The sequence below is a fragment of the Fusarium sambucinum genome, chromosome III (assembly GCF_050947815.1).
Source record: "Fusarium sambucinum isolate potato_lamoka chromosome III, whole genome shotgun sequence".
Taxonomy (NCBI): domain Eukaryota; kingdom Fungi; phylum Ascomycota; class Sordariomycetes; order Hypocreales; family Nectriaceae; genus Fusarium; species Fusarium sambucinum.
In genome coordinates this window covers 4843080-4861569 of record NC_139292.1, presented here as the reverse complement: position 1 = coordinate 4861569, position 18490 = coordinate 4843080, and the positions used below count along the sequence as shown (strand labels likewise).

Sequence of the window (18490 nt, the reverse complement as noted above, 5' to 3'; positions counted from 1 at the left end):
GATGATGGAATCGAGCGGAACGAATTTTTTTACCTCGAGAAAAGATCTTTCCCCAGTCAGTCATAGAAGCAGAAGGAAAGAGGCAAGCACTGTGGCGCCCCACACCGGCTAGGTTCGGACCATGGTTGTTCCCCAAAGACCCACCCCGAAGTTACCTGAAGACTCTGGCAAACTCGAGGCCGGAAAGTCTACCGGCAACGGCGATATTGAGAAACTGGGGTAATTAGACAAAAAAAACAGTTGTAAGCTTTACACGGAACTGAATTGATTCTGGTACTATTCCGAGAATCGTCACAGGCTTTCAATTGATCCCGCCGTGATCATAGAAAACTGTCCGGTTGTATGTACGTCCGATTTTGCGGAGCCAATGGAGAACAGCAATCGCCGGACGCGGCGTAAAGGCCCGCTCTCAACGCTAGGCATTAATAAGTGCCCATTCCCCAGAAATGGCTGCGAAAAAGCTTTACCGCACGTGATGACGAGCTTCGGCTTTGATTCGGGCATACGAGATACCTGGCAATCTACCTGTCATGTCGATGAAGTGCATAGCTTTATACATTCTATCCGTCTATCTAGCTTTGGAACGGTCAAATGTTCGGTGTTATGCTACTACCGTTCAGTCTATCTAGCTTAGCTGTACTGAATGCATGATGGCGTGGACGATATGGTGTCGTATCTGCAACTCTTCACTGTCTCACCTTGAGAGAATGGCTGGGAACGTACAAGACCTGTTCGAGATATATACATATATGTTAGGTTACTTTATATAGACGACAAACATAATATGAATCCAATTCTGTCCTTTTCCTCCCCAGCTTTGACTTTCACCGTCCTACCACACTCATGTACTGTCTTCTACACATCTCATATAGCATAGTATATACGCTTGCAGCTTAGTAACTACCGGCATAGCAACTGCAAAATAGAAGATGCTTTGGTTGAAATCCTGCAAGGCTTTGTATACCATCTCCTTCAGAATTATAAATGTTGTTCTTTCATCATACAATACACGACACAAATATTCGTTCAGTCACCAGCTCTATAGATCCTATGACGCAAGTTAGTGCATCTATCCTCCAATCTCAACTCAGTAACGTTCACTTCAATCATGAGATATGTCTTATTTTGTTGTTGCATAAGTTGTCTCAAGAGTGAAGCCACAATTCATTTGTGGCGTATCATGACCAGCCCCATAAAATAACTCGGCCCATCATGATCTTGTCACTAGGTACCCAGGACCCAGTCAACGTCCAGAACTGCAGCGTTGATAAACAAACTACCATAGTAGGAAGGCGGGCTGCTGCAGACGGAAGCCGACATCGAACTCGAAGAGACTTGAGTTGTCAAAATAATAAGACTAAAATAACAAACAAATCAATCAAAGCTCAAACACGAGTTTCTTAAATAGCTCACAGTTCGGTAAAATTAGTTACCGTTAAACGCGCGCGAGTGCAAGGGCATGACGTTCAATTAGAAGAAAAACGACGTGGCTGGGCTGCACTGGACTGGGTTAGGGGACGTGCAACACCGCGCAACTTTACTCAATTCGATGCCGAGATATCCCATTTACTTTACTCTGCAAACAAAACAGCCTCATTATTGTTTCATCTCTACTCTGGTCCTTTTTGAACAATTGCTCTCGAACTTAGAGAGCTATCGTTTATTGCTTTTACGGCCATTCCGTGCCATGCGATAGGCATTCAAACAACGACAAAATGCCTGCCATCCCTCCATCAACGACGATACCGTCAGACCCAGGACAACACGGTCTTCTCACTGTCCGCCAAAATGACGACTCAAGGACATCATTTACAGCCGTACCAACAGCCTACAAGAGCGCCGATACCTCGCTCCACCCCGGCGCCGTTGCTGGCATCGTTCTCGGCTCCGTAGCGGCCTTCCTCCTCCTCCTATACATCATCTACATGCTTCTTCATCGTGGTCCCGTCGTTAGACCCATGGGTGACGGTGCATCCACGGTTGTCTCTGGCTATCCTATGAGCACAGTCACAGGCGATACGTCCACGTACCTAAGTTTCCGAAGCAGAAGGGACCGCAGGCCAAGGAACAGATCCCGCAGCAGAGGCACATCCAGAGCTACATCCAGATCCAAGAGAACACGGTCTCGCACAACGGTGCAGTCAAGGGACAGGAGCCGTAGGAGGGGATCTCCTCTCGTCAGCGAGAGCCAGGCCTCGCGCGTTATCGTCGATCCACCCGCTCCACGCTTCGTCCAGGACTCGATGCTTTCATCCGACAACGAGATCGTTGTGGAAGAAGAGCACAGCATTTCTACGCCCCCGCGTCGCTCACGACGACGCAGTCAGGATCGGTATCGTCGAGACCCCTTGATGAGTGACGGATACCGGTCATCGAGGGATTACTCGCCAAGAGACTATTCGCCACCCAGGAGAGACAGCAGGAGGAGATATAGCCGAGATCGGTAGATGATGCGATATTGCGATCATGGAGAGGTACATACTTGATTTCTTGAGCTTGTTTGATTACGACTTTACGACACTATCTTAGACATTAATGCATAGAATGTGATGGGGGATGCTTCGCGGTTCATGCATAACTCATTATATAGCAAAATTGTTGTTTGTCAAATTTGATTTCTGCCTTCCATTCATATTGCGACCAAGACGAAGTAACGGGACAGCTACAAGTAATGATAGGCAATTAGAGCCTCGAACAGCAATTGTAAAACAAGACATATAAAACTGAGGCGAGGCACCGATTCACCTAAACTTGCTCCGTCTAACATCTCCATCTTTCCCTTCACACTTGCTTTGTTTCTTAACATGTCGATTGACGAACTTTTGTTGTAAAACTCTCCTTCAATTCGATCATCATGTTAACCAGAGGGGCTTGCAAGGCATTTGCTTGCATGCTGTTAACTGTAACTCTCTCAAGCCATAACGTACTCGGTGGTATAATTTGATGAAACAACAGTCAGCGAATCAATATGTGGCTCTCATCTAGAGCATTAAGCTCAGCGATGAAGCTCGGCAGTCACGGCAGTCACGGCAGTCACGGCAGTCACGGCAGTCACGGCAGTCACGGCAGTCACGGCAGCCTCTCGACGAGTTTCCTGTGCTAGAAAAGTTTCAATTTAAGATTTTCAACCTCCAGGTCTTTAAAAACGGAGGTATGCTATCGAGTAGAGTCTAAGAGCATTGGTTAAGAACACTAAACCCTTTCCCAACAGGCAATGAACGCTCTTCCACTCACTGTCAAGGAGCCATAGCATGCTTTTGAATTTGGACAGTAGTCATCTCTCCTTGAAGGACATGATGCATTGGAAACATCATTCTCAATGGCCTATTTAGACTTTCATCGACAATGTTGATCAGACAGAATTTGACTGGTCTAACATTATTCAACCATCTGAAGGGAATAAAAGGCCGATGACTTGCAACAGAAATAGTTATTACGACCTTCTCTGAGTGAGTGACGTTATTAATCTGGGCTCTTGGCAAACCATCAAAGATAGAGGTGGTTCTTTGGGATTCTCTTGGGGTTTAAATACGATAACATTTTTCTGTCAAAGCAATGAGATCGAGGTGAGTACGTCGAGATTTGCTCAAATCGCTACGACATCAAGAAGCCCAAATATGTGGCCAAGCTCAAAGAAAGCTTCGATAGTTTTGCATTGAATGTTTTCAGAATGCTTTGGAAAGCAATAATATTAGACTCATCTGTCTCGCAAGAGAGACGAGATTATCTGACTCTACTATAGTTTGTATAGCTTCCAATAGTCCGTTCCCTTTTAAACCTATACGTGGATATCATTCCCAAGGCATGATCGCATAACCGAAAATGCAGTATGTCCCTTCTTAACCCAACCGATCTATATGGTACAGGTATGACTCCGTGACCCAAAAAACAAAAGAGACAATAGCAATGGAGTATCATTTAGATTAAACATAAAAATTGCATAAGACGCGCCTCCATAGTGGCCGTAAAACAATAAGGGAAGGGGTATAATTCAGGCTAAGCCTTGAGTTGTAGTTTGGGTGGAATGGGAGGCAGCGCACATGTTGGTGGAGGCATGGGCGGGGGTACTTCGTTCAACTGAGGCATGCTTCGTCGAATCATCAGGTTCTTCCTACCGATATCCGGCACCAAACTAGGGTTGCTGGCGGATGTGGGAATGGGAGGGAGAGGAACTGTGGGCGGAGGAGCAGCTAGGGGTAGAGACTCTGGCGCCATAGGGGGAGGAAGATCAGTGGAGGCACTATACTGAGATGCCCGATCCGACATCACAGACTGCACGCTGGCTCGTCTCTGTGCCCGTATCTTTGCTGACATACTGTCGCTTTGTCTATCACTATAGGCATCAAGAGAAGTACGGCGACGGGCTGCCTCATCTGCACCGATAAGAGAAGATCGTGAGCGTGTCTTTTGTTCCAGGCTTGTTCGGGATGAGTTTGTCGGGTTTCGTGGAAAGGCGCCAGGGTTTTCGGATTTACGCCGCTGACGGACATCTGTGTGCCGGCGCGAGCTCGTTGGCCGGTTGGTCTCAACGATAGGTTCGTCTATCGGTGCCAGACTCGACCGCCGTGAATGTATGTCGTAAGAGTAAGGAATTTGAGGCAAAGACGCCAAATCGTAACTTGTTGGCATAGTTAACTGTGTTTCATCCCCGTGCCGTGTTACAGGCCGTTCATGCATTTCCTCCATCGGAGAAGGCTGATCAGCAACCATGGACAAAGGTCTCGCAACTGGTAAAGTCGTGGGGGGTGCTCTACGGCCTAACGACCGTACCTCCAGGGGACCAGACTGGGGCGCCATGCCGAATTCCTGGGCGATGTTCTTTGCAAAAGAATATCTGCGGTTTGATGATTTTGGCACACTGAAATTAGGGGTTGGCGTCTTTGTATCTTGAGTCGCGCCGGATCCATAGCTGGACTGTGGTCTTATGTTGGCAGGGCCTTGCAGTTCAACAAAAGGGCCGAGGACCTGCATTGATTGTCTTCGATCCAAGATCGCTGCAGCGTTAGGTCTTGGCTTTGGCTCGGGTGAAAGTGGTGGCGCCTCAAGGAATGTCTTGTTTTCAGTTACTGGGAACTTATCGATAATTGGTGACGATTCTGGAGAGGACCCGGCCGATGTTACTACCGTTCGTTGACCAGATGAATTGAACGATAGACGGTTTGAGTTCTCGCGCAAGTTATCCAACTGCCTACCATCATGGGACACAAAGCTGTTGGTCGTAGAGATATCATCTAACGGTTGATCGGCTACAGGCTCATGCTGAGTAACACTTGCGATGGAGTGGCTGGTGTCGACTCTGCCTTGCAATGGTAGAAATCGGGGGCTTGGCAGGCTTTCGGGACTTTGAGGACTCTGGGAGTTCTGTGTCGTTATACGTGATAGACGGTTCGGATCTCTCACTATCAAGGTTCTTTGGCTGGGCCTCTCCCTTAGAGGTGTAGTTTCGTCCTCAGCCTTGGGCTTGCCTGTCTCAGTGAGCGTCTTCTTTCCACCCAAAGTCTCAATCGTGCGACGCAATGTTGCAATCCAGCCTTCCATATCTGCAGCAGACTCAAATACCATGAGAAGGTTAGAGGCATGACGCCGTTCTGTGGCTCGAAAGTTCCAACGAGAGAACAGAGAACGTGATTCGGCATTTGGTGTTCCGTCGGGTTCGGCAGCTGATGAAATTTGAACCACCCAGTGGCGGCCGGGGATAACGTCGCTAGCAAATGCCGCAGAGTCTTTGGTGAGATGCAATATCCTTTCGGGTAGCCGGTCAAAGGGGCCTTCGGCTGCATATTGTAGCAAATACCCAGCTGTCACTAAAACGTAGATCTTGGTGGTCCATTCAAATTTTGGCGCAGGCCCAGATGTGTTGCGACGGTGCTTTTTCTTAAACTTTGTCTTCTCAACAGGGCTAACTTCGCCTTCCGGAACCTCTGCGGCATCATCGCGCGTAGTGCTGGTTCGTCGCTCGTGCATACGTAGAATGACCTCGGGGGCCAGAGAGGTGGCTGGCAGTGTGATGTGCTTGGTAGCTTGAGGAAATGCTTTGAATAGAGGAGGAGGATGCCAGCTCGAGAGTGGCCCTCGCGTCGCCTTGGCTGGACTCTGGACTTTTAATGCACCGGCTGATCTCGGCTGGGCAGACGGGCTTTGCTGACTCTCAAACATCGTAGACAGAATGCGCGGGCTTAGAGGTGACGAGGGCATATCATTAGACGTGACATCAAGTTGGGACGAGAAATAAGGGTTTGAATCAGCAAGAGATGTACGACTGCCATGAGTGCCATAAGACGTGGGCGTCTCGGGAATTGTCATGTCCTTAGGTGTCTTGGATCGACTAAACAAGCTTCTCAGGCCCAATCTCGATTCTCTTCTGCTTGCCTTTTCAGCTTTTAGAGGTACACGATTCTCTTCAGCTGCCATCGTATCAATGTTCGGTGGGCGACTTCTCCGTAATGGGGCATGATGGCTCTGAAGTGCTTCGAAAGTGCCGCTATTGGGCAAGATTGATTCTCTATTGACCATGACGGCGAGCTGCAAGATTCCCCAGGGTTAGAAAGTCGGCTCAGTGTTAGAGTCAGCAAGACGAACGGTGAGCGTCGTTGTGAAGAACGTCGGCTGGGTATTATGCGCAGATCAGAGCGGCATAGGTAGGGTTCCGTGCTGCTCGAATGCAAGCTGGTAACGCGAACTACTCTGTATAACCAGACTTGGGGCGATCCTAGGACGAAGTCTCGTTTAAGAATTACGCGGCATGTAGTCGTGCATTCAAAAGGTGTAACGTAGACTGGAGCTGGCCAGTAGGCGATATGTGAATGAAATGCGGGTTCCCGTCTTGGAGCTGTAGATCGCAGCTCAAACCAAAAGGTTCCGTGATGATATGGCGCAGGTATCAACTTGATAGGGTAATAAGCCCGGCGATGACTTGTTACCCAGAGCGGAAAGTAGAGATATCAGCAGTACGTTGGTGGTGGTGGCAAAAGCAGAGCGATGACTGGAAGAGCGAGCGACTTGGGTCAATGAGACGGAGACCGTGTGGTGAGTGAGCAAGACTGTTAAAAGAGCGAAGCGAGTGAGAGGCGAGGCAAGCTGAGCCAAGGATATACAAACAAATAAGAATAGAGAGCAATGCTAACAAAGAAGTTCAGTATGGGAGAGTAGAGGCGAGAAGAAGAAAGCTCTCTACAAAACAAAATGGGAGGGGGTGGGAGGAACTTGTAAGCCAACGAGACTCAAGACTGTAGGTGCAATTGCAGTAGGTGGTGGTACTGTGTGATTTGCACGTATTAGGGAAGGCGCTGCCTTACGAGTTAATGTTTATGGGGGATCAATGGGTAAGCCATCACCTACTTTGAACTAAACCCACCCACCTCAGGCACGAGCGATGCAAGGGAGGGAGGGCAGAAGCCAGGAGGGGAAGTGAAGCGAAGGGAAAGGGAGTCCAGGGGAGGGGGTTGTAAACAACCTAGGCAGGATTAAGAAACGGAGAAGGAGGACAAGACGATAAACTTTTCCTATTCGGGTATACTCAAAGGGAAACATTCAAACTTGATCATCTCGAGCCTCCCTTGATTCAATTATTGCAATACATCCATCATCTAGTTAATGTGTTACATCACTTCACTTTCAGCCTGGATGCGAGAATAGAAGCACGCAATACCAATCGGCCTAGCGATGCAGGTACGAAAAGATGGCACAATCGCCCACCTCTAGAGCAAGTGAGAGTACGTTATGGTCGGGAGGACATGCATCAGCAGTGTGGGAACTGTTCTTGAGGAGGAATAGCAACAGGGACAAAGACCACTCAGCGAGGCGAGCTGGGGAGACAACACGGGGGCAGGGGCAGGGGTCAAGGCAGGGAGGTCCCCTGTCGGTCTTCAAAAACGGCCACCAGGGTTTATAAACCGCTAGTAGTCGGTTAGTCGACACCTCTGGCAGCCCGAATTGCTCCTTGAGACACGACATTTAATATTGGTGATGAACCTACGGATACGGAGCCGGGATAGTACCGTCTACCTACCAACAAGCGTTGTTTGTGCTTGGGTATTGTTGACGATCATCTCTACCGAAACCGGGCAGAGAAAGGGTCCGAGAGAGCGGAATACTGTTGCTGTACGTGTACAAAAGAAGAAAGAGTTCCAGTTGTGAGACTCGGTGTTCAGACCCTATTAAACGGTTTGGGCCGTTGGACTGTGGACATTCTTGGTAAGAGCACAGCGGAGATGACGGTTTGCATACGTGTGTTACTCCAGATAAAACCCAAAACACATGCGACATCTACTATTAGGAAACAAGTGGGCGGGTGGATGGGGAATAATCGACAAACTACTCTGTACTCTGTATTCTATCCGCACATACTCGGCTTCGAAGAGGTGCGATGTAACTCCGAGTCTGACTCTTGACTCTGTTGTGCCCGCAAACCCAATTAATTAATCGATCACGAACGAACGGGCGTTCAAGACACGCACAGTACGGAGTATAGGTAGAGAATTGACTGGAGAAACTCTATTTTTCCTCAAATGATGGCCGAGACTTGGGCAAGCCATGGTTGGGTTTGGATTGCTGCCAGGGAGAGCTATGTACTAATAATAAACGAGTTTACTGTAGATTACTGGAGTAATAAGAGATCTGATATTAAAGACCATGTATCCTTACTTGGATATATTGATTGACAGATGATCCAATAGCGGGAGCTAGGACCTTGAATGTTTATTTAACTTGTTCACATCATGTCCCTTAAAATCATGTGAGTTCTTCAATTAAGATGATATACATGCAACTCTTGGCACACTTGGGGCTTCACAGGACTCCATCCGGGGACAAGGGCCCAAAAAAGCCGCTGACTCAAAATGGAGCAAGGCATTGATGGAGAATACTACCACGGTGAGGGATAGGCCAGAGTTTGAGAAACTCTGATGAGCAATATTGTCTGTCTGTCGTGTTTTTCGTATCCTTGTCTCTTGTTTCTCATTCCTCATGTGACTTTTTGCTCGCAGTTCGGCAACTGTCGCTGCTACCTTGACCAACAGTCTCGTCTCTCATCTCTCATTTCTCCGAGGTGGTAAAAACGGTGGCCGAGCTACTACAGCGGGTTGTAATGGCCGATCACGATCATTCCCACTGCGCTGATCTTTTTTTCTTTTCTGATTGCCGGCTTTTGCTTATTATTGCTAGTTACCCGGGACAATGACAGATTACAGTAGAGTGTGTAATAAAATGCTAAAGAAACTCGGCACATGGACAAGTCGTGGTTGTTGTCTGACTGTTCCAGATCAAGTGGCCCGGGCTTTCGTCGCTGCCAGACCATTGTCTCACAATGACATTTCTTGCAGGCCAAAACGCCCGAAGAACTGCTCGCCAGCCCGTAAATGCTACAAGGGTCGCTCTCGATTAGCTGAGAGAGCACGGATCGCTAGGTATGGTTGTTTGTTTCGGGACTGGGAAGGCCTCAACCCCTTGTAACAGATTTTTTTTTTCTTGTTTAGCCTGTGGACTGCATATTTATCGATGTGTCCAGACTACTAAGATAACTTGCTGGTATATGTTAAACACAGTTGGATCCTCGGGTCTCGCACGTGAGAAATAGTTGGTGCAGTCTGTTACTCAACGCATAAAAAGCCAACAAATGACAAACGCATGTAATTAACTCTTGGTCATGGTTTAAGCGAATCTCGCCTTCACCAACCCTTCCATTGCGTTGCACTGCAGCTTGAATCCATTTATTTCAGCGGCCGTCCAACCCCATTCTGTACGGGCTTGTAACAATATCTCTGATGAAAGTGTGTAAGAAAGCAGCAGGCAGTGACCAATAACTCAAAGCATGGGGGCCCATGATCTTTGCAATTCCACCCACAGCCAGTAACTTTACTTGAATAAAATATTCTTTTTTTAATTTTTGTCAGTAAATGTTTTGTCAGCAAGAGGAAAAAGAAAAAAATGAAATCAAGCTTGAGCCCCATAGGTAGTCGTCATCAGTTCTCGTCCGCAGTTCGACACATCATTCTGAATGGATATTAACATGGGTCCAAATCGATCGGAAGAGAATATGATTGATGCTACAGAGTACAGAGTAGTTAGGTAGACAGGCATCTTTTCAATGATGCCCGCAAGCAGGCAGGATTACACAAGGCGCTAACCAATTGGCAGAAATAAAAACTGATTCCACTCAAGTCCAGCTTCATGCACGAGCTCCGATAATGACTGGGGATTGAGAAAAACAAGACGCATTGAATTTGCTTTCCCGTTCTCTTGTCTTGTTCTCTTGCTTTTGCTTTTTTTGGTCCTCCTGTTCCTGCAGTAGTGGATTTGACTAACCTCAATATCGGCTGGTGCTTGCGCAAGCTTGGATCCAATAGTGCTTAGCTTCATAACGAGGTAAACGACAGCTAAGGAATTGACTAAGACATTCATTATCTGTATCCTGACAGTCATAATCATAATACTCCCTGCTTTTGACGGCCCGAGCCAACTCGCATGAGGCCACCTGATGTCTCATATAAATCCATCGGCCAGTCATTCTATAGTACCTAAGCCTGGACCGAGATCCATTCATCTTTACGGTAATACGGACAGAGCCTTTTCAAACCCAAAGAGAGAAAAAGAGAAAAAGAAGAGGGTCTTGTTTGTTGATTAATTCTTAGTGCCGGATAGCACGGTAGTTGGGTAGTTGAAGCCAATATTAGTCCCAATAACGCCAAGGTCTTGTTCGTTTTTCTGTTTAGCACAGGCCGCAACAGTAATACGGTTACCGCCAGGCTGGCTGGGCTAAATCAAACCTAACGGTGAAAAACAAGGACGATGCGACGCGGAATGTTACCTTGAAGGTGAGATCCATGGATCCCTGGCCGATCTACACCTACTATCGTTAATAACAGGCTACAAATATACCGGCCAGCTGAGCAAGGCGAGATGAAGATGCCCAATATGTCTTAGTTTTCTAAAGCAAACAGACGAACAAACAGCTGATATGGCAATTGTCATCTTAATCAATTCGGCTGTCAACAACCAACTAACTACACGATGAGCGGGATACCGATGAGAGTTAGTAAGTCGCCTACTCATATTTATTTTAGAGTTCATATGTATCATGTGTCTGCATATGAGATGAAACCGCCAAAGATGACAGAAGCATGTGCCTTGTAGTCATATTAACGTGATCAACATCCTTGTCTTCTCTTTTCTCTTTCCCGGGCTCCTCTTCCGCCAGAGTACAGTACCTATGCTTTCTTCTTTTTCGGGATTGCTCAATTACCGCCATGTGCGCCCCGACCAAGGTCAGGCTTTGTTTTTTTCTTCTTCTTTTCGTTCCAATAGCGTCCGCCCTCAGCGCCGTCATGTTTCAGTTGTACGATACCCCTAGATATCTGAGCGTTGAGCCGTGGTTGAGACTGGAGCCGCTGGTCTGTGGTCACGTTTTTCGTATCACGCTACATACATACAGGGTCTTTGTTGAAACACATCAACGAACCGTTGCAGAGAGATGGTCTGATTATAACCCAACTTCAGGACGATGGGATACAACGCTGTGATGCAGTATAGTATTAAGATTGTCTCAAATGTGGTAAAAGATTATCGCATATCGATATGGGCCATGCTCGACAATTGCAGATTCGGTCTCGATGAAACCCATTCGTGCCCATTATCCTGATTTTTCCATTGCTGAATGTGCCAACTTCTCATGTCATGTTTCCAACGAAACGAAATATCATTAAACTTTGAACTTCTGAGGATCCAACTTCTCGACATCCGCACTCTTGGCTACCCCGTCAAACACAAACTCAGACATGAGCTTACCCGTTCCAGGGCCGTTTTGAATACCCCAACACGTGTGACCTGCGGCAACAAATAGGCCAGGGACTGTCGTTCTGCCGATCAAAGGACCGCTCTCTTGTCCAAACCGTATATGTCGTGGGAGGTAACATGCTTGCTTGGCTTTGACGGGTGCAGCAGCCAAGACGGGACTGAATGTGCTGATGTAGGAGATTATGTCGTCGCATTGAGCTTCGTCACATTCTACCTGGTCTGCTGTGTCGGGGAGTGGTACATTTTTATCTGGCTCACCTATAAAATGTCAGAAGTATTTCATCGATATCATCATATGTACTTACCACAAGCATAGGCTTCGTTGAATGGCCTAGCGTAGATTTCTGGGTCAACATTGCCCTTGTGCCTCCTCCTCTGTCCCATATTCGCACGATGCTCGGGAACAAAGTCTGGTGGGAGCTGGATGTCTGTAAAGACTGCGTAGGGACTGAGGTTGACGTCGTAGACCACGCTGTGCGCTCTTAGACCCTCGATCTTGGCTCGTGGTACCACTCTATTTGTCCACGGGCCTGCCGCCACGACGACATCTGTCACTTCTTGGATGGTCTTTGTTTCATCTGAGTTGCGATCGAGATACTCTATGCTCTCGACACCAGTCTTTGAGGAATTGATCTTTGTCACCTTTGCATTGGTGTGTATTTGGGCGCCGCCTTGCTGCGCCAGTTCAGCAATGGATGTCGTGAAGTGTAGGGGGTGCACTTGTGATGTTTCCGTCTTGCCTGGCGCTCCCATCTCAGACCAGCTCCCAATAATCTCGCGGTCCACCCAGTCGAGATCCTTTGGCAAGTTGCCTACTTTGAGGAGTTCCTTTGCTGCACCGTTTTGCTTAGGGAGCTTCTCCCATTCCTTTCCATCCTGGCCTTGGTTTTTGCTGCCGTTGCTTTGAAGTGACTTGAGCTTATCGCGTGATACTACGGCTTCAAAGCTTCCGCAACCAAGTTGGCGATAACCCCATCTCTGAGGGCCATTGTGTTCAGCGGCAAGCTCGGCATGCAATCGGTATGAGAGGGGAACCAAACAGTCCGGATATGCCCATAGTGCTAAAAGGCCACCAGCCTTGCCTGATGCGCCGGCTGCCACAGTGGGAGCAGCTTCGAGAAGGGTAATGGTATGCAGGGCTTTGTTGTACTTGGGATGGCGGGTGAGGTAGTATGCTGTTGTGGATCCGATGACACCGCCTCCTGTAGGGTTATCAGCCTTGATGAGTTTTGCATGAGTGATGTGAGTATCATGACGAGGCTGTCGAGGTATATGCGGTGATCATGAGATGAGATAACAAATGGTGTTGTTAAGGCGGGGTGACTGACCAACGATGACAATGTTCCTCTTGCCCTCCATGATGTGACAATGAAGGATAAATTGATTAGCTACAGACTACAATCGACAGTCTATATTAGAATTGAGTGTATATACTTGGCATGATAGTCGCCCTGGCACTCAACGTCTTTTGGGCTGAGATGGAGTCAGATGGAGAGGAACCAATCCAAAGGTGACGTACAGATACGACGCCACTGCATGAACCGCCTCCACTGCCACTCTAGCTATGCTTATCGATAAGAGATTGAGATTCAACATGGCAGCGCAATCCGAACCGGAGTTATTACCGAGCCGAGACTAAGTGATGGGATGTCCGGATACAGTGTTGCAAGGATGTAAATTGATTCCAAATACCATTGAGAGGGTATTAATAACAAGACCGATTCATTGATTGAACGCAATGACAACTGAGGCTGTTTGTACCTGTGCTTCATTACCTAGGTACTGAATGAAGCACAGGTACACTAGACTTTATATTAAAATCTGATTTCTGATTAGCGAGTTAGAGACTGCCAAACACTTTTAACCGCATTCTCCTGTCATGTTGAACAAATTACTGACTACTAATCTATCTATCGTAGTAAACTTGCAACTTGGTCAATACGAAAACTCGAGATATTCCTTCTTATATTTTCATCGGTACCGGCGGAATTCGAGACCCCGAACCACTCCACCTCGAATACGTCACCAACCCAAAAATGGAGTCAAGTGCCGAGGCTTGTACTGTTGTACTCTGTGTAGAAGGGGAGCACGGCAGCAGAATAGAATGCCCTTCCATTCAATGCTATCAATTGCTCTCTAATGCGACCAATTACTGCTTTACTGAATCAACATGTCCCTGTCCCGGCCCCTGTCTAGATCCATTCCCTTGCCCGTTTCCATGTGGCGTGCTCCTCTTTGGTCCAGATTTGTCGTCAACAATTTACAACCATCATCAAGTTCCAGCCTTATTAATAAATACTCTTTCACAACCATCCACTTTCCTCCTTCTAGTTCCCCGCCATTTTCATCTCTCAACAAACAAATACTTCACCACAGAAACTATACAACGTCCAACATGGCCTCTGCTACTAGCTTTTACGACTTTAAGCCGCTTGACAGTATGTCCCTCCTCACTTCTCCCTCTCTGATTATACTCATACCCCGCCTTGAAACACACCACTTCATTCATGGCAAATAGACTCACTCAGCTAACTCTATCCTCTCAGAGCGTGGCCAAGAGGTTCCCCTCGCCGACTACAAGGGCAAGGTCGTCCTCATCGTCAACACTGCCTCCAAGTGCGGCTTCACCCCTCAGTATGCCGGCCTTGAGAAGCTCTGGACCGACCTCAAGGGCAAGTACCCTGATGACTTTGTCATCCTCGGCTTCCCCTGTAACCAGTTCGGCGGCCAGGAGCCCGGCACCGACGATGACATTCAGGAGTTCTGTCAGCTCAACTACGGCGTGAGCTTCCCCATCATGCAAAAGACCGAGGTCAACGGTGACGGCACCAACCCCCTCTGGGTCTGGCTCAAGGACCAGCAAGCCGGTCTTCTCGGCCTCAAACGCATCAAGTGGAACTTTGAGAAATTCCTCGTCGGCCGTGATGGCAAGGTTAAGGGTCGATGGGCCAGCACTACCAAGCCTGAGAGCCTTGAGAAGCCCATTCTCGAGGCCCTTGCTGAGAAGCCTGCGGCTTAAGATCATGATGAACGACGAAACAAGGAAAATGCGCCCACGCCAATCCCCATCAATCTAAAACGAGATACCCAGTTGGGGGGGGCATAGGTGCAGTGTTTAATGAGAGGCTTCCAAGCTCATGGAAAACAGCTAGATAAATTAATACAATGATCAGACATACATAGCCTGGTCAATATTTGGTGGCATCCATATTCTACTCGACACTCGACTTCTAGGCCATCTCTAGCCTAGCTCATCACAGTCATGATGTATCTTGAATCCCAATTATATCAACGTTTGGTGTCGAATGTCTTCTCGTAGAGACATTGATTCAGCATAAACTTCCGCGGCCAACTTGGATCTAAAACCCCTCGTTACCACAACCCTACACGTTTTCGTAATAGTATCTCGTTCCAACATCGTACTCCAACAACACTTCTGTCTGCATGCTATCGACCGAGGCCACAACCTGCTGCCACAGGTAAATCTCGAATGCTCCCGGCATGATAGCAGGCACCGTGACGGCACATCGAAAACTCCCCTTACCCTCGGGGCTCAGGATCATGACGAGATTACGCCCCGGTAGACGATAGAATCCAGGAGTGTCGTCTGCGGGGTTCCAGCTAACCACCATCCCCGGCCGCAGACGGTCTTTGAAAGGGACGCCCACCATTTCGAGCCTCGGGTCACTACTTGACAGACCTTTACTTTCAGGACTATCCTTTTCTGTCTCTAAACTAGCCTTCTTCTGGCTTGCATTTGGCTTGCTGCGCTGGGAGTCAATATGGAGACGCCAGAACTTGGCTTGGAAGGCTGTCGCTTGTTCCAATGTGACTCCTGGTGTCTTGAGGCATCGGGTGATGAATTCTGGAACCGGAAGACGAAGGAGTTGCACCCCATTCTCTTTAGGTGCGAGGTAAGACGGAGAAACTGGCGGCGTGCCAGACTGTTGAGATGCCGGTCAGTAACTATGAATTAATTAAATGGGGGTGCTGACAACTTACATTCTTTAGAATCCAGTCCTGGAGCAAGGCATGCGGCCAAGTGCTGGGCTTCGCAGCATCATACTTCTGCTCCGCTGCTTTGGGCACAGTGACTCTCAACATCTCCCCGTACCTCAGTGTGTTCTTGGTAGCGCCAACATCCAAGAAACTCGGATTAATACAAGCCACGACTACGGTTTTGCAGCTTCGCTCAGCCGCAGGGTCAAAGACATGTTTGAGTACTTTTGTTAGAGCGCTCTGCCGGAATGGCACATAAACTTTCTTTCCAGCTGCAATACTAGCTGGCTCGACACTCGCTCTGCCACGAATACAGTCTTTAAGCACCGAAAGACTTGCATTAATCTCTCTCGATTCTTTTATGCGTTGGGTTGAGTGCTCCGTTACATCTCGTGCCGCCTCAGAACCTGCAAGATCCACGAGATACAGGAGTCCATCATCTGATTGTGGCAGCTCTGGATTTTCCAGGCGTATCTTGCAAATGGCATGCGAGCGTGACGAAGAGTCGTTCTTCTGTGTCGAAGCGGTACTTCGAAAAGAAGCGGCATTATCGATATGCTTGATCAGAGAGTCTGGGTTGGTGACAATGAACTCGGAAGCACCTGCAAGATGGGTGTTTCCAAAGGAGTCTTCAAGGATAGAGATGGGCTTTCGAGAATTGAGAAGATCAAAGGTCGAGTTGCCCGCAAGTTCGATGATAGAAACGTAAATGTTCCGTTTACCATGGATACCTTTGGAGAACAAAGTCTCTGTGATGAGGCGCTCGAGACCGCTGACGGTGTGTGTTTTGCCTGAACCAGTCTGGCCATAGGCGAACATGGTACTAACTCCGCCGCCCCAGGCCCATGGAACAAGAGGTTCAACGAGCTCTTGATAGATATCATCGGTTGTGTCATCAGAGTTGAAAACTCTATCCACGCGGTAGTTTGATGACTATATCTCGTTAACATCTCCAAGTTACTTGATGGCATGCCATGCACTCACGACCAGAGTAGGAGGACCCCTGACTGGTCTCCTCAGTTCGTGTAAGTCGACAGCACCCGGTAGGGTTTTCCGAGGGAAAACACCAATCAACTGCCCTTCTTCTTTCTCGTCTTCCATCATAGGTCGAATGCGAGTGGCTATGGTGATATCTGGGTTTGACTCTTCATCACTTGGCTTAGCCCTGATAGGCGCTGGCTTAGAGCGCTTCACCAGGTCATCGTAGCGCTGAGCGTTGTCCATGATAAATTGTTCCATGATTGTTGCGGTGTGTAACTAGTAGAAACTCTTCTGTGATGGTGAATAGCTTCTCGTGTTGACTAAGAACCAATACCACGGTTGAGATGCCTTCTTTATAATGTTGTAAATGGTGGTGCCTAAAAGATTTGATACAGGAACAATTGCAGTGGCGCGCTGACCCAGCAACCTCCTGTATATTATACGTGACTTGAAACAATTCAAACAAACAATATGAATTATTTTGTGATTGTCATATTTAACCAAGTTGTGCAGATTATTGTACAACACTATTCCTTTGTTTGTGTCCTGTTGGGATACCTTTGAAGGAAAATGGGTAGTTTGCTTTAAACTATGTGTATGCCACCAATACCAGGCTCGAAGTACTGACTTCTCCAGTAATGCGTTTAGTTACACACTTGACTACCGCCAATACATATATCACGACTAATACAAGTGTTCAATTCCAATACATTGCATATATTCAATGGTTTCCAGGACCACGATAACCATCTCGAAGTAGCTTACCCTGTATAGTTCGGAATGCTAAAAACTAGGCACCTATAATCCTATCAGTAATCGCAAGGGAATTGTTTTAGATGCCTAAAATATTATTCGAATCCGCTTTAGTAAAACTACTCAACAGCATTTTCTTTAAAATGCTGCCTAGTTGTTCCCGCGTTGATCCAAGGGTTTGAACTCCGTCCATCCCATTTTCTAGGCACCAGTTTAACAAGAGATTATCCTACCAAACAATAACGAAATTAAAAATTTAGCCATTTCTGTCCCGATCTAGCTTCTATTGGAGATTAGTAAGTATTTAACGGTGAGTGGGTTTATCCCTCGACCTCACATAGAGATCTGCTGTTCTTTTAGTCACGTCGACGCTTTTCCAACCTCTCGTGAAACACAGGCTTGGACGAACAGTGTTGTAAGTATCGATGAGCAGGACAAGAGATACATATAGATGATGACTTACTGACAACCCGGAAAAAGATACAAGCTTAACAGTAAAGAAACACATATAATATCATCTAATACACTATGCATAGAGTCATATACTTTAGAAGGCGAATACACAAATTGGTGTATCAAAAGGCTGAGGAATAAAGCACAGTGTCAAAGGATACCAAGACTCTAGTATATACAAGCGTATAAGTGCCAACCTGTTGATATGCACATCTGATCTCCTGGCGTAGTTTCAGACAATGTAAGTGCACATTGCTTCAGTATACTGATTGCAAGGACCGGAGTAGCTCGGTATCAGTCTTAGCAATTCTGAAGAGTTTGCAAAGTAAAACTCACCGCCAATACTCTTTCTGAACATCCAAATCGCAGGCGACGTCGTGCAAGGAAAAGTGAATCTTCTCATATGATATTAGTATTTGTCAACAGTTCCTAACCCGGCGTAGCCATGTCATATCCAAGACTCGACAAACCACACAAGTTCCTCAATAATAATACTCAAGTGCAACGTCGGAAT

At 47.3% G+C, this 18490-nt stretch overlaps 5 protein-coding genes across 5 annotated transcripts; 2 read left to right on the top strand and 3 right to left on the bottom strand.

The window, feature by feature from the left end:
- Nucleotides 1-1715: 1715 nt before the first annotated feature.
- On the top strand, nucleotides 1716-2447 carry FSST1_011806 (uncharacterized protein; the record flags this gene model as incomplete). The annotated part of the gene is made up of 1 exon (XM_083234972.1): nucleotides 1716-2447. The coding sequence occupies one exon, from the start codon at nucleotides 1716-1718 to the stop codon at nucleotides 2445-2447; it is 732 nt and encodes a 243-aa protein (XP_083081502.1).
- A 1549-nt stretch (nucleotides 2448-3996) lies between these two features.
- Nucleotides 3997-6513, bottom strand: FSST1_011805 (uncharacterized protein; the record flags this gene model as incomplete). Its single annotated transcript, XM_083234971.1, has 1 exon — nucleotides 3997-6513. One exon carries the CDS (start codon nucleotides 6511-6513, stop codon nucleotides 3997-3999), a length of 2517 nt encoding a protein of 838 aa, XP_083081501.1.
- A 5182-nt stretch (nucleotides 6514-11695) lies between these two features.
- FSST1_011804 (FAD dependent oxidoreductase) lies at nucleotides 11696-13149 on the bottom strand (the record flags this gene model as incomplete). Its single annotated transcript, XM_083234969.1, has 3 exons — nucleotides 11696-12048; nucleotides 12096-12992; nucleotides 13119-13149. The coding sequence occupies 3 exons, from the start codon at nucleotides 13147-13149 to the stop codon at nucleotides 11696-11698; spliced, it is 1281 nt and encodes a 426-aa protein (XP_083081500.1).
- A 1036-nt stretch (nucleotides 13150-14185) lies between these two features.
- FSST1_011803 (thioredoxin-like protein) lies at nucleotides 14186-14809 on the top strand (the record flags this gene model as incomplete). The annotated part of the gene is made up of 2 exons (XM_083234968.1): nucleotides 14186-14228; nucleotides 14337-14809. The coding sequence occupies 2 exons, from the start codon at nucleotides 14186-14188 to the stop codon at nucleotides 14807-14809; spliced, it is 516 nt and encodes a 171-aa protein (XP_083081499.1).
- A 364-nt stretch (nucleotides 14810-15173) lies between these two features.
- On the bottom strand, nucleotides 15174-17028 carry FSST1_011802 (P-loop containing nucleoside triphosphate hydrolase protein; the record flags this gene model as incomplete). Its single annotated transcript, XM_083234967.1, has 3 exons — nucleotides 15174-15734; nucleotides 15793-16722; nucleotides 16774-17028. The coding sequence occupies 3 exons, from the start codon at nucleotides 17026-17028 to the stop codon at nucleotides 15174-15176; spliced, it is 1746 nt and encodes a 581-aa protein (XP_083081498.1).
- Nucleotides 17029-18490: the final 1462 nt, after the last annotated feature.